At 39.1% G+C, this 15,501-nt stretch overlaps 1 protein-coding gene across 2 annotated transcripts; it reads left to right on the forward strand.

The window, feature by feature from the left end:
• Positions 1–1,490: 1,490 nt before the first annotated feature.
• Positions 1,491–6,120, forward strand: ddit4 (DNA-damage-inducible transcript 4). 2 transcript variants are annotated; one of them, XM_034194113.1, is made up of 3 exons: positions 1,491–1,639; positions 1,824–2,000; positions 4,622–6,120. In XM_034194113.1, exons 2-3 carry the CDS (start codon positions 1,841–1,843, stop codon positions 5,119–5,121), a joined length of 660 nt encoding a protein of 219 aa, XP_034050004.1. In that variant the 5' UTR covers positions 1,491–1,639; positions 1,824–1,840; the 3' UTR covers positions 5,122–6,120. The 2 variants fall into 2 exon arrangements, with proteins under 2 accessions (XP_034050004.1, XP_034050003.1); XM_034194112.1 differs by having other exon boundaries at positions 1,553–1,643.
• Positions 6,121–15,501: the final 9,381 nt, after the last annotated feature.

Here is a 15,501-nt window from a genome sequence, read left to right on the forward strand (position 1 = left end):
ATTGTCCTCTTTTGGTGGCCACCTATAGGCAAGAAACAATGTCCTTGAGCCATTCTAAGGATGCCCCTGCCCCACCCCCAAAAGGGCCAAAATGACATTTTGTACACTTCTCAATTTATTGCTGAAAAACTGCACAGAAATTCTGCACAGAAATTCTTTGAATCATTGTCAATCTGCACAAAGATTTTCATTTACTTTGAGTTGTTCTAAAGACCCTCTAGAAGGGATTAAACATGCTGTCCACTCATTTTCTCAAAAATTATTCAATGAATTTTGCTGAAATTTTGTCCACCAGACAATCCTTGGATGACTATCTGGCCACGGTAAGTTGGACTTTCCAATTCAATCCCCATTGCACCCGACCCCCATCAAGGTAATACCACTTTACTCATATTTGGTCAAAATTAATCTTTAAACAAAGGACTTGGGGGTTTCTTGCCTTTATTTTGTCTTGACAGAAAAGTAAATTTACTAGTATTTGACAAAATATAGTGTGAATGAGTCAATCTTCAGTTTAACGCAATAACTCAAACACGTGTAAGTCTCCAAATTAAAGGTGCATATAATGAGGATGAACAGATTGAAATTGGGGTAACTTTCATGCAACAGATCATTGAAAACCAAGTTTGCATTGCTGATTAAATATACTACATGCCTTTCTGCTGCCTGAACATGTCTGGGCTTGCTGCAGAGATCTTATTAGATGCATGATATTAGGAGCAGGTGTAGTTGACGTTGCATATAGCGTGAAATGAGATTTGTCATTCATTTTATTTCCAAATACTAGGTCTTGTGGATAACAAGGCACATTTGCATTTGATTATTTTATGAACACGGCCACTGCCCGACAGTACACTCAAAGGCTGCATGTTTAAAGGTATTTGCATTACGTTTTGCAATGATAAATCGAACACTGCCACTGCAATATGTAATCTTACCATATATGCAACGCATTTTACACTTGCTTTTCTTTTCAAGCCACATCAAAGTTGTGCATGCCTATATGTACATCAAATAATTGTTAGGTGAGGTCTTAAAGTCGGTCCTTTGCAGAGGGCAAATACCAAAGCAGGTGTTAAATAGATTTCCGTGAAAATAAAACATTTTATAATACAAGCAGATTATGTTTACATTGCTGATGAACAGACAAAAAAAATCTGATGTAATGCTTGAAAACCGATGACGTAATCTGCAATGCAACACTGAACCAGCAGTGCACAAACTGTCTCGCCCCTACTAAAACCGCCGATAGCCTACATACATGCACGCAAGAGCTACTTATTCATGTTTGTGGCGGATATTAACACAAAAAAACACCTCACAAGTCTATAATTCCATAACTTTTAAAATACTGGACCTCCTCCTCCCCTCCTCCACATTTTTTTTTTTTCCTCCTGTTTGTTCTGTCGTTGGCGTGTTACCAGGCAAGATACGACTTAGACGCCGTGCCCCTCATTTCTATTGGCTAGCTGAAGGGGACAGTGGGCGTGGCCTCACAGACCCTATATAAACATTGTTGCAAGACGAGCCGCAACCGCAGATGAAACAGCAGCTTCAGGGAGGAAAAGTTGTTAGATTTGCTCTTTAGGACTTTTACAGAGAATTACCGACGTCGACCACGGACGCATTGGCGTAAACTGTAAGTAATATTTAACACATGCACTAACTTGGCACCTGTTTTGCGCTCGTGGCTACTTCAAATAAAAATGTCCTTGCTGGAAAGTTCTTCGCCCCCTCCCCCCAACTAAATGATTGAGTTAATACACTTGGGGTTTTTGCTCAGGTGAAATTGATTTTTTTTTTTTTGGTTTGTTTCCTGATAGACTTTGTCAGGAGGACGATGCCTTCCCTGTGTGATGCCGGCAGCTCGCCTCCTTCCCCGGTGGACGGAAGTCCCAGGAGATTGTCCTGGAACAAGCTGGTGCAGAGACTCACCGACTTCAGCGGCACTGTGGAGTCCACGTCCAGCTCTGGCAGCAGGACCGACCTCTCAGACTCAGGTTAGACCTTCCTGCTTTGCTGTCACCTTAAATCTGGTTGATCCATGTCGTCTGGTGCAGGGGAAAAAGAAGAAAGCATCTTAAGCCGGGCTGTGCAGGTTTCAAAAGGTTTTGGTGATCAAACAATATACAAATAGTGATTGGTTTATCGGGCGGCATATTGGAATGTTACCGCGGGGTAACATTCCAATATGCCGCCCGATAAACCAGTCCCCATTTGTTTTATTATACATCTGTGTAGTTAATAAATTTATCTTTACAATTGTGTGAAAAATGTGCTTAATCACTTTTTATTCTCTTTTATTTTTGGTTATTTTTCCTCTTCATACGTAAAAAAAAAAAAAAAAAAATTTCTCAAATCTATCCACGGACGCAAACCTTCTGCTCTCCGCCATGATGTCATCTGCGACGCATGACCCCTGCGCATGCGCGAAACAGTTGCCCGTTATGACAAAATTGGTCCGCAATCACTCATAACGTTGCACGAAATGTTGCAGAAACAGTCAATAATGTGGCTATTAACTTTGGATGATTTATTGTGAAAATTATTGCAATTACTACATGCGAATCAGCCAATCAGAACAAAGGATTTCAGTCAGATGTATAATAATGAAAACTGCACAATACACAATGTAAAATGTGTGAAAATCGTTGTAAATTTCTATCTAAATATTCTGAGAAAATTGTAATAGATCCATATTGTTCATCTTTAATTGTTTGACCATAGGAGATGGCCAGTCTTGTTGCTCCAGTATTGTTAGTTATATGCAGTTAGTAATTAATAGTTATTGCAGTAGCGGTTGCAGACTATTGTAAAAACTGCTACTATTGTAATACTGGTTACAATTAGAGCTCAACTGATAATGGATTTTTTTGGGGGGGGTACCAATATGATGAATGAGGAATAAAAAAAATTAATGATACAGCCAATATGTACATAAATTTAACAATGATTCCTAACACTTCATTATCAAACTCTTGTGATAAAGAAATGTGATTGAGACTTAATGTTTTACAGTTTAAACATATGTATATATAAACTTATTCTCTTCATGCTGATTGAAACTGAATGGCAGCTGTTCACTTTGCCTCTGTGTCTTGTTGCTAATGTGACCAAGGGGTGATGGGGTCAGTGCCATGCTTGACAGTATTGTAGGGCTGAAACGATTAGTTGAGTAACTCGAATAATTCGATTACAAAAAATGTTCAAGGCAAATTCTGTGCCTCGAAGCTTCGTTTAACGTTGTAGTACATATGCCAGGCCTGTGTGTGGCGCTGCAACGTCCACAGGGAAAAAAACAAAACAGACTGGAGCATAACTGCTAATGAAATTAGCAACGATAGCTACCGCTTTCCAGCTTGACACATAGAGTACAATAAAGCCTTTTAAGAGAGTCCACACCGATCATCTGAAATAGACTTACTGTGCATTTAAAGCGAAGCAGTATGTCTGTCTAGTTTTTAAAAAAAACAGTCTGCGCTACGTGGGGAGGGATGGTGGCCGGCTGCTCTCTGCACGGTGTGAGGGGCTCTCAGACTGGACGAGTCACAGCTCTGGCCCCGGCTACATTGACAAACAGCAGAAGTCCATTCTTTCTTCTGTTTCCCTCAGACTCACACTTTTTGACTTTTTAATTTTTTGCTTTTTTGGACAACACTTCACAAACACGGTGACTTAAAATAATTTTTTTTTTTTTTAAACTGACTACGAGGCTGCATGTTCCAGCTGAAATGCATCTGCTGAATTGCAGAGAAAGAGGGGGGGAGGATCACACATGGACCCAGTCCATCAACCTTAATTTAAAAAAAAACCAAAAAAACTTAAAAATGGTTACATTTTACAAGTTGAAGAAAACAAAACAAAGCCACATCCCATTGCCATTTCAGCAAAATGCCAACACTTTGGCGCAGTGACATTGTGCCATTGCTTAAGGAGAGCCCTGGACTATCGATGTTTTTTAAAAACGCAAAAGTACTTATCCGATTACTCGATTAATCAATAGAATACTCGATTACTAAAAACCGATAGCTGCAGCCCTACTGTATTGTAAAGAATGTCCTCTGCTATGTGACCCCACCATTTCCAACAAAGTGCTTTCTGTATTGTTTAGGCAGTAAAATAACTTTTAATATCAACAAAATTTACACTGATGCATTTGTGAGACTCATATCAGGCAGCCAATATATCGATCGGGCTGTAATTACAGTTTGCGAGTTCAAATGCACAGCATAACCATTAGGGTAATAAATGGTAGAAATACAACTAATACCTCTTGTAACACAATGACTGCTGTCATAATTATTGCAATAGTAGTTGCATTGTTGTAACAATGGCCCCAATTGCGCTAATTATTACAACAGTCATTAATAATCCTGTGTAATTAGTTTTCTCAGAATGTAATGATAAATATTTGCAAACTTAGCCACTATTGTAATAATTATTACAACCACAGTTGCGTTTGCTGTTGTTGCATCTGCTGTTGTACCAACTCTCAATACTGCAATATTTATTACCATACTGGGTGTGAATGCACAGCGAACCCAAACACTGTTATAAATGTTGGTAATAGATAGGTTTTACATTTTATGCGCCATTTTCAGTTATGGTCTCTCTTTAACAGGGTTAGATGTATCCGGTGAGCCGTCTCCTTCTATTGACAACCTGTTTTATGATCCACTGGAGGAGACCATCCTAAAAGACGTCGTGGACCTCATTGCCAGACGCCTGAGGGAAGCTAAAGACTCTGATGGTTCTCTGAGGTGTGCCAAACTGCTCATCCCAGCGAACCTCCTGCAGCACATCGGACACGAGCTCCTCCATCTGGCAGCTAGCGAGCCCTGTGGTTTACGCGGGGCTCTCATTGACGTGTGCGTGGAGCGAGGGGACATCTTGGAGAGCATAGAGCAACTATGTGTGGACCCTTACCTCGTCCCAACCTTCCAGCTCACTCTGGTTTTAAGGCTCGAGTCCAGCGGGCTGTGGCCAAAAATCCAAGAACTTTTCAGCACCAAATCTCTTCCTACTGCAGTAGTGAAACAAGCCATTAAACTTAGCACAGGTTTCCGTGTGATCAAGAAGAAACTTTATTGTTCGGGAGAACTGCTCATTGAAGAATGTTGAAAAATGCAGCACTTGCATTAAGGGACTATCAACATTTTTGTTGTCTAGATTTAAAAATTTCAACTTGAGCTCATAGAAGGGCCTGAATAACAATAATAATAGCTATGTGTGTAATGCATACTGATGTGTGAGTGTGTAGTAATATTCAATGTGGCTTCTTGTTTGTGGAGCCAATTTAAGGTATTTACAGCAGAAAGTACTCCTTACTAGCGTTCTGCTATATTTTGAAATGTTGTTGAATCCGTAACATGGCAGCTAGCTGTGTGGTCAGTTTTCTCTTTGCTTATACATGGAAGTCAACTGATCTTTTGCACTGTAAAATATTTCCAATTTTAATCAGCATTTCAAATAAAGACCAACGGGTGGGGCCAACTGCCGGGAGTCAACCAAAGTCATAGGGGCACAGATTGAAATGTTGATCACTGCACACTTTGAACTCAAACTCCTCATTTCATTGAAGCTCTCAGTCCTGCCTGTGCCTGGCGAGATGACGTTTAATGTGACGCTCCTGCATCGTGTATCACAGGCTAACGGTTCCTCAGCTGTTTAGCTTGCAGAGGCTTTCAGCCCTGCTTAACGTGCACTTATCAAACATTCGGTACAATTTCTGCTTGTTTGAGGATCACAGCAGATTGTGAACAATGCAGACAAGGCTATAGGGGACATGATTACAATGTCACGTCCATGTCAGATTCAAAGCTAAAGCTATTCTTTTAAAATAGTCAGCAATATGGGGAAGGACTGTGCAAATGAAAAAGCAAAAATTAAAAGCGACAAGAATGCTCAGTATCATTGTTTTGCACTTATGTCTACAATGAAAGCTCCACTGCCCGACACAGAGCCCCCTTCTGGTCCCAGTTCTCATTTCATACAGTATATGTAGCTCTAAATGTTAAGTGGATCCTACATCAGTGTGGATGTGTCCTGCATTCAGATATACTCATTACATTGCACTGTTTTGTACTTTCATGATTCCAAATAAATTATTTTTGTAATGACTTTCTGGTGTCGCATCCAAATGATGATTTTGCAAATTTACTGGAGTGACAAATGATTGTGAAAAGTTGAAGTACGTCAGGAAGTTTACCTTTGAATGTTCATCAATGCACTGCAGAGTTTATCGAAAGGTTTTTGTACAACTTGAAAAATTTGTACAATAACAAAATTCTGGTTTATGCACATCTGTGCATGTGTAAAAATGTCAAATTAAAAACATTTAAAAGTACAAGCACATGTTAAGCAAACATGGTGGACATGATCAGAAGCCACTTTGGGAGTGAAGAGAAAATGACTTTCATCCTCAAATGAAAAGCAATTCAATTACTAATTATAATGATTATTTATTATAAATAGATACAAAGTGTGAAGAAGGAGAGCATTATTTTGCACAATCTGCAAAGATAAGTCCCACATCGAGTCAGGCCTGACCGTCTGGGACACCACAATGAGTAAGGTCATAGACATGAAGTTTTGACAGGATGTTTTGGAAATAATTGTTCGATGTTCAGAACTCAAAAAAATCTGTCCAATTAATGTAAGCCTGTTTGTTTCCCAATTATCACATTAAGTGCACATAAACACGTCTTTGTATTATTGCCATCACCTAATTATCCCCAGTTATTGGATTACTGATGTGTAAACATACGATTTGAATCAGTATATATAGAAGAATAACTGCTAATTATGGCTGGTCTTCACCCATGTTGATCAGAATCCAAAATTTCAAAGCTGAATATGCACCGATTTTTATGGCGTTATGAAAATTTTGTGGACCCACTCACTGACTCCATCATACATGTGCTTGTCCTGTTAACTGCAGGAGGAAAATCTAAGTGGTACTACAGGATAGATATTTGGTATGTTGATTTTTAAGCACTGAAAGAAGTCCCTGCTCTAAAATCAACAAATTCAAGCTAGACTAAAATTTGCAGCTCCCCACATGGACAGGCCAAATGTGAGGCTTTCAAACCCTCTAGGAAGATCCTTGAGAGAAGATCCAAAATAAATTCAAACTTATGAACCCAATTCTCGAATAAACTCATTAATGAAGCATACTGTACAATCACTCCACTCTGACCAAAGAACAATTCAAAGACATCATTAAAAGCTCAAAATTACGCCATTCACGCCAATAACGGCTATGTAAAGTTCCAACCAACTGTATATATATAAAATTGGCTTATGCTGCCTTCAAAACACTTGGATGGTCAGATATTCCAACTTCTAACTCTGGGGAAAATGTCTTGAACGCTCAGTTGGACTGGAATTTGAGTTCAGAAGCCTGTGAGGAAATGGAGCAATCTGAGATATCTGAGTTGATGTCACAGGCAGATGGGTGATTCTTAGACTACGGGCACTTATGTCCTTTGATCATATTGTATGAAAAACAGAAAAAAGGGGAAATTTCACACTTTTATACTTATCTTTACAATGAAAGTGTGTTAGGAAATTTGTTCTAGTAGTCTATGATGACTTTTTCACCTTTTTTCAGCATCATTATATGCAAATATTGCCGTTTTGCGCTTGTCCCACACTCAGACTTTTGATCTTCAATGATAAAAATGAATGGTAAAGAAACGTTTTCTAATGTTTTAAAATATCTCTGAATAAAATATCAGTAAAATAATCAAAACATAATTGGGGTATTCAATGTCATACAACTGTTGTGATTTTTTTTAAACAAAATGTAGTTGTCCCACACTATTGCCGTAATTTCCACCACAACACTGTAATGTCCCTTTAAACAGTTTGTATGAAAGATTGTTTGGGTAGTTTCTATGGAGATAAACAGTGACATCAGAGCACATGTATATAGCACCAAATCACAACAAACAGTTGCCCCAAGGCGCTTTATATTGTAAGGCAATGGTGTGGTGGAAATTACATTTGCAAGGCCAATAGTGCCCGTAGTTAAAGAATCACCCAGATATGTTTGCAACTTGTGAGACATCCATGTTACTAATGTTGAAAATACATCTTTAAAATGAATTTTTTTCCCAAGACATTAATGCAATGTGTAATATACTCGCATTCTATGTACATGTGGTTAAGTTGGCAGCATCACACATCAGACGATTTCATTTAGCCCAAAGGATAACAGCCTAGCTCAAAGAGTTGATCCATATTTGTCTCCAAGGTAATCTCATGAACACAGTTTTTCTGGAAGTAGGGATTTTTTTTTTTTTTTTTTTTACGTGATTTATGAACGCAGCATTATTTCTCCACTTCTGTTAAATTGTTTAAGGTGAAACTTAACATGTATTTGTTTTCTACTGTTTGCAACAAGCAACATACATGCTAGTGCATGTACAGACTGTGCTGAGTGATACAAAAGTCACAATTTGATATGTATTCCTGAATCTTCCAGCAGGTGGCAGTGTTCAGCCGATGGCAGCACAGCACGTGTTGTGTTTCTTTTCACACAGACTCCATAACAATGCTCAAAGCACAGATGATTCAATGGTTTTGAAACATTTTGGAGGAGTGTTTAGAGTTAACCATCACTAATTTGCAGTATCAACAAGATGTTTTAGCACCATCACCAGCCTCAAGCGCTATTCTTTAACTGTGGATTTACTTTCCCTTTCTGTGGAACATTTCAGCACATATTGGGATGTCTGCTGGAACAATGTTGGAGACACAGGTGTTTCAACAATTTCAAAATGTTTCGGAGCTACAGTAGTGTTCAGAATAATAGTAGTGTTATGTGACTAAAAAGATTAATCCAGGTTTTGAGTATATTTCTTATTGTTACATGGGAAACAAGGTACCAGTAGATTCAGTAGATTCTCACAAATCCAACAAGACCAAGCATTCATGATATGCACACTCTTAAGGCTATGAAATTGGGCTATTAGTAAAAAAAAAGTAGAAAAGGGGATGTTCACAATAATAGTAGTGTGGCATTCAGTCAGTGAGTTCATCAATTTTGTGGAACAAACAGGTGTGAATCAGGTGTCCCCTATTTAAGGATGAAGCCAGCACCTGTTGAACATGTTTTTCTCTTTGAAAGCATGAGGAAAATGGGACGTTCAAGACATTGTTCAGAAGAACAGCGTAGTTTGATTAAAAAGTTGATTGGAGAGGGGAAAACTTATACGCAGGTGCAAAAAATTATAGGCTGTTCATCTACAATGATTTCCAATGCTTTAAACAGGACAACAAAAAAAAAAACAGAGATGCGTGGAAGAAAACGGAAAACAACCATCAAAATGGATAGAAGAATAACCAGAATGGCAAAGGCTCACCCATTGATCAGCTCCAGGATGATCAAAGACAGTCTGGAGTTACCTGTAAGTGCTGTGACAGTGTGTGAAGCTAATTTATTTGCAAGAATCCCCCGCCAAGCCCCTCTGTTAAATAAAAGACATGTGCAGAAGAGGTTACAATTTGCCAAAGAACACATCAACTGGCCTGAAGAGAAATGGAGGAATATTTTGAGGACTGATGAGAGTAAAATTGTTCTTTTTGGGTCCAAGGGCCGCAGACAATTTGTGAGACGACGCCAAAACTCTGAATTCAAGCCACAGTTCACAGTGAAGACAGTGAAGCATGGTGGTGCAAGCATCATGATATGGGCATGTTTCTCCTACTATGGTGTTGGGCCTATATATCGCATACCAGGTATCATGGATCAGTTTGGATATGTCAAAATACTTGAAGAGGTCATGTTGCCTTATGCTGAAGAGGACATGCCCTTGAAATGGGTGTTTCAACAAGACAATGACCCCAAGCACACTAGTAAACGAGCAAAATCTTGGTTCCAAAACAACAAAATTAATGCCTCGCAGATGTGAAGAAATCATGAAAAACTGTGGTTATACAACTAAATACTAGTTTAGTGATTCACAGGATTGGTAAAAAAGCAGTTTGAACATAATAGTTTTGCGTTTGTAGCGTCAACAGCAGATGCTACTATTATTGTGAACACCCCCTTTTCTACTTGTTTTACTAATAGCCCAATTTCATAGCCTTAATAGTGTGCATATCATGAATGCGTGGTCTTGCTGGATTTGTGAGAATCTACTGAATCTACTGGTACCTTGTTTCCCATGTAACAATAAGAAATATACTCAAAACCTGGATTAATGTTTTTAGTCACATAGCACTACTATTATTCTGAACACTACTGTATGTTTCAAATTAACCATTACTAATTTGCAGTACCAACAAGATGTTTTAGCACCATCCCCAGCCTCACGTTCTGTTAATTCTGGATTTACATTCCCATTCTGTGGAACATTTCAGCACATATTGGGATGTCTTCTGAAACAATGTTGGAGAAACGGGTGTTTCAACAGTTTCAAAATATTTCGGAGCTATGTTTCAAGTTAACCATTACTAATTTGCAGTACCGACAAGACGTTTTAGCACCATCGCCAGCCTCACATTTTATTCTTTAATTGTGGATTTACGTTCCCATTCTGTGGAGCATTTCAGCACATATTGGGATCTCTTCTGGAACAATGTTGGACACACAGGTGTTTCAATGGTTTCAAACTGTTTCAGAGTCATGTTTTGAGTTAACCATTACTAATCTGCAGTACTGAAAATGTTTTGGCATCACCCCCAGCCATGTGTTCAGTTTTTTAACTCTCATTTTACTTTACATTTCGATTGCATATTTCAGACAGTATTTGCCTATATAGCGAGGAGGTATTGTGTTTCCTCCTGCAGTTCTTCGTGTAATTGTTGGCTGACACTGAGGTAAAGGGCCGCATGCACAGACGAGAACACAACGTGCTCAAAGTTTCATCAGTTGGAAGACAAACTGCATGTAAGTAGCACAGCTGTTTGCAATTTTTCATAATCCAGGCCAAGCGGTTAAGTGCACATTTTTCCAGAGTGGAAGGTTCCCGGTTGAAGGCCACCTCTGCCCATTCTCCATGTAATTTGGACTTGGGTTAGGAAAGACATTCAGTCTAAATCTTGTGCCAAATCAACATACAGATCCACCTCGGCTCTGCTGTGATGACCGCGAGGGAAACCAGAGAGAAGGTAACAGGATTTACATCTAACTTCCAATAATCTGGCATCCACAAATGACCTCGATTAAAAAATGTGATTCAGACCTCATGCTGCACATTCCTGAAGTGGAAACGTGCACAGAGTCACGTTTCAACTGGCAAATGTGCTGAATCAGCTTTTGTTCACACATTCAGAAACAACAGAGTCTCATCCAACAGACAGTCGGTTTATTTTCACCCAGGAGTAAAAAAACAAAAAAAAAAAGATGGAAAAAATCTGATAATAAATAATACAAAGAATCCAGCAATAAATAGCAAACTATAAACTTAGCGACACAAAAATATGGCTTTTAACCCCCACTCTGACAGACATACTTCCAAACTAGAAGCGAGGCACGTCTCTTGCTGCCTTGGCTTTTATTGTGAAGAGCTGTGAAGCTACAGGAAGTACGATTCTGTTAATACTATTAAAACAAGGCAAAGTGAACAGGGACATTTCTTATCTTCACACACGACAAAGAAGACATTACAGATGTTAAAGTGTCTGACAAACCTTACAGGTTTTGGGTGTGTGTGTGTGTGGTTACTTTGCTATCACAGTATATAAACAAGTTGAAATCAAAATTATGAATGGAAAAATGTGAAGGAAGCTACATCCAAATTGGGTGAATGGTGAAAAGAATTATCACACTTTTTGTGTGTGTGTGTGTGTGTGTGTGTGTGTGTGTGTGTAGTTGTCAAATTTAAGCAACCTATGATATATGGTCAAAGTTGACATCAAATCCAGGCATTCTCGCAAACAATGTAATTCTCTGTGTATCTCTAATACGAAGCCGTGACTGGTCTTGGTGGCTTCCCTCGTCTCATTTGTGTACAATCACATTAAAAGGACTGACCTGCTCCAGGGAGGTCTACTACAAACAATGAATGATTTAACTCAAATCTGATGTGTGACGGGGCTTTCACACCGGACGCATTGACGCCGTTACAAGCCTCGCAAATTGGTTTACTTTCAGTCAACTGTATTGGCGCTATATTTCACCCAGCACAAATTAGCAAGTATCACTGCTAGTTTAAAGTTATGTTAATGCAAAATGTAAATGCAAAGTCGCCATTCACTCATTTATGCACCTATGGGCAAGTTCCATTTTAAAAAGGGCTATTAAGATGCCCTTTATGCCACCTCTACCGGCAGAGCCCTTTCCAGTAGAGGAAATGGGTCACTGTTGAATAGAGAACTCTTGCAGCTGAGAAAACATGAAGTCATTTGGCGACGGCCTTGAAGTGTGACAAAATAATGGGGAAAACAGAGTAGCTCAATGTTTAGCACCAAGGAAACCCAGGTACATGCTTTCTTATAAACAAGCAGCGGAGGCCTCAAAGCTAACCAATGTCTGATCCAAAGTTGGGCTCAGTAGCAAAGAGCGGCACTGATGCTCAGATCTGCAGCTCTGCTGAAGCAGCACATATGTTTGAGAGAGAGAGAGACAGACAGACAGCAGAAGGACTTGTGCATGCAGTGTTTCTGTAAGTTATTAATAACATGGGTGGAATGCTGCTTTCTCAGTTGATATTTTCAGACGAAATGTGGAGCTGAGACCTGCCAGTTACCTGCAAATAGTCGGAAGCCCAAAATATGACATTCACTGACTAATTTAGACTAACGAAGAAAAAACATCACTGTAACTAAGTACTCTCAACTCACAGTTCTTCTCCATGGGATCTCTGGTTGCCTACATTAGTCGCCTATGTTGTGTCAGTCACTTTCTGCTTTGACTTATAGGGTTTTTTTTGGTTTGTTTGTTTTTGGCACTTCAGTTGCAGTTGAAGGTCGATTGCATTTGTCTACATGATCTAATGCTAATAAAGTCTACTGAATTTAATTGAATTGATAAGATGCTAAGCTATGCTAACTAGGCTTCTAGTAGTACAATGCCCTATACGTAACACTGCCCCAACGGTGCTGTGGAGCTCGATGAACAGACACTCAGCCGTCTCTAGACACTGATCAAGGTGGCGCTGCAAAACTGGCTAAGTACATTTGATCCTGTTCAATGGGAGACCCCCCAACACCCACCCACACAAATTCTTACACCATTCACCCTGTTTCAATGTAATTACCTTCCAATTAAAGCTGATGGTCTGCACTGTGACCTCATATCATCTCAAAGCTAAAAGGACAAATGCATATGGTCCAAACTAGATGAGCGTGTACAACCCCTGGCAAAAATTATGGAATCACCGGCCTCGGAGGATGTTCATTCAGTTGTTTAATTTTGTAGAAAAAAAAAAAGCAGATCACAGACATGACACAAAACTAAAGTCATTTCAAATGGCAACTTTCTGGCTTTAAGAAACACTATAAGAAATCAGGAAAAAAAATTGTGTCAGTCAGTAACAGTTACTTTTTTAGACCAAGCAGAGGGAAAAAAATATGGACTCACTCAATTCTGAGGAAAAAATTATGGAATCATGAAAAACAAAAGAACGCTCCAACACATCACTAGTATTTTGTTGCACCACCTCTGGCTTTTATAACAGCTTGCAGTCTCTGAGGCATGGACTTAATGAGTGACAAACAGTACTCTTCATCAATCTGGCTCCAACTTTCTCTGATTGCTGTTGCCAGATCAGCTTTGCAGGTTGGAGCCTTGTCATGGACCATTTTCTTCAACTTCCACCAAAGATTTTCAATTGGATTAAAATCCGGACTATTTGCAGGCCATTACATTGACCCTATGTGTCTTTTTGCAAGGAATGTTTTCACAGTTTTAGCTCTATGTCAAGATGCATTATCATCTTGAAAAATGATTTCATCATCCCCAAACATCCTTTCAATTGATGGGATAAGAAAAGTGTCCAAAATATCAACGTAAACTTGATGATGATGTAATGACAGCCATCTCCCCAGTGCCTTTACCTGATATGCAGCCCCATATCATCAATGACTGTGGAAATTTACAGGCTTCTCTTCCGGCAGTCATCTTTATAAATCTCATTGGAACGGCACCAAACAAAAGTTCCAGCATCATCACCTTGCCCAATGCACATTCGAGATTCACCACTGAATATGACTTTCATCCAGTCATCCACAGTCCATGATTGCTTTTCCTTAGCCCAATGTAACCTTGTTTTTTTCTGTTTAGGTGTTAATGATGGCTTTCGTTTAGCTTTTCTGTATGTAAATCCCATTCCCTTTAGGCGGTTTCTTACAGTTTGGTCACAGACATTGACTCCAGTTTCCTCCCATTCGTTCCTCATTTGTTTTGTTGTGCATTTTCGATTTTTGAGACATATTGCTTTAAGCTTTCTGTCTTGACGCTTTGATGTCTTCCTTGGTCTACCAGTATGTTTGCCTTTAACAACCTTCCCATGTTGTTTGTATTTGGTCCAGAGTTTAGACACAGCTGACTGTGAACAACCAACATCTTTTGCAACATTGCGTGATGATTTACCCTCTTAAGAGTTTGATAATCCTCTCCTTTGTTTCAATTGACATCTCTCGTGTTGGAGCCATGAATCATGTCAGTCCACTTGGTGCAACAGCTCTCCAAGGTGTGATCACTCCTTTTTAGATGCAGACTAACAAGCAGATCTGATTTGATGCAGGTGTTAGTTTCGGGGATGAAAATTTACAGGGTGATTCCATAATTTATTCCTCAGAATTGAGTGAGTCCATATTTTTTTCCCTCTGCTTGGTCTAAAAAAGTAACCGTTACTGACTGCCACAATTATTTTTCCTGATTTCTTATAGTGTTTCTTAAAGCCAGAAAGTTGCCATTTGAAATGACTTTAGTTTTGTGTCATGTCTGTGATCTGCTTTTTTTCTACAAAATTACACAACTGAATGAACATCCTCCGAGGCCGGTGATTCCATCATTTTTGCCAGGGGTTGTATTAATCATAGAAGTGTCACATTATTCTTGCATAGTTCCTGTTCTGTCTGAAAAACAAAGGAACAAAAAACCCAACATCATAAAGGACATCAGTATGACTGTAAGTGACCTCATGACCTTCAGTTTCATTGTGCAAACAGCACTGATAAACTCAGGATGTGACCTCCGTGTACTTCATAGCGTCCAGTCAGAACTCTGAGGTTCTCCAAAATCACATCTATCAGCTATTTTAAGTCATTGTGCAATCACTGCTTTAAATCCCCAATCAGAAAGGGTTGGGATGTACGGAAAATGCAAATTGAGAAAACCCTGCCATGATCCTTACATTTACTTTGACTTGTATGTATTTCACTGTAGACATTATGAACCCAAGATATTTAATGTTTTGTCTGTTTAACTTTATTTCATTTGTTAACACGTTCCAAATATAGTTTTGGAATGTAAGGCTAGTAATGAGGTAAAAGTGTAACAATAACAACAACAATAATATTTCAAACAGGTGATTGTCATCGTGACTT

The sequence above is a fragment of the Thalassophryne amazonica genome, chromosome 18, assembly GCF_902500255.1.
Source record: "Thalassophryne amazonica chromosome 18, fThaAma1.1, whole genome shotgun sequence".
NCBI classification, from domain to species: domain Eukaryota; kingdom Metazoa; phylum Chordata; class Actinopteri; order Batrachoidiformes; family Batrachoididae; genus Thalassophryne; species Thalassophryne amazonica.

What these genes read in the sequence shown, in the direction of transcription:
- ddit4 (XM_034194113.1), top strand. Translation starts at nt 1,841, where the DNA reads ATGCCTTCCCTGTGTGATGCCGGCAGCTCGCCTCCTTCCCCGGTGGAC. An exon ending in GACCGACCTCTCAGACTCAG is followed by an intron (nt 2,001 to 4,621) that starts GTTAGACCTTCC and finishes TCTCTTTAACAG; the next exon opens with GGTTAGATGTATCCGGTGAG.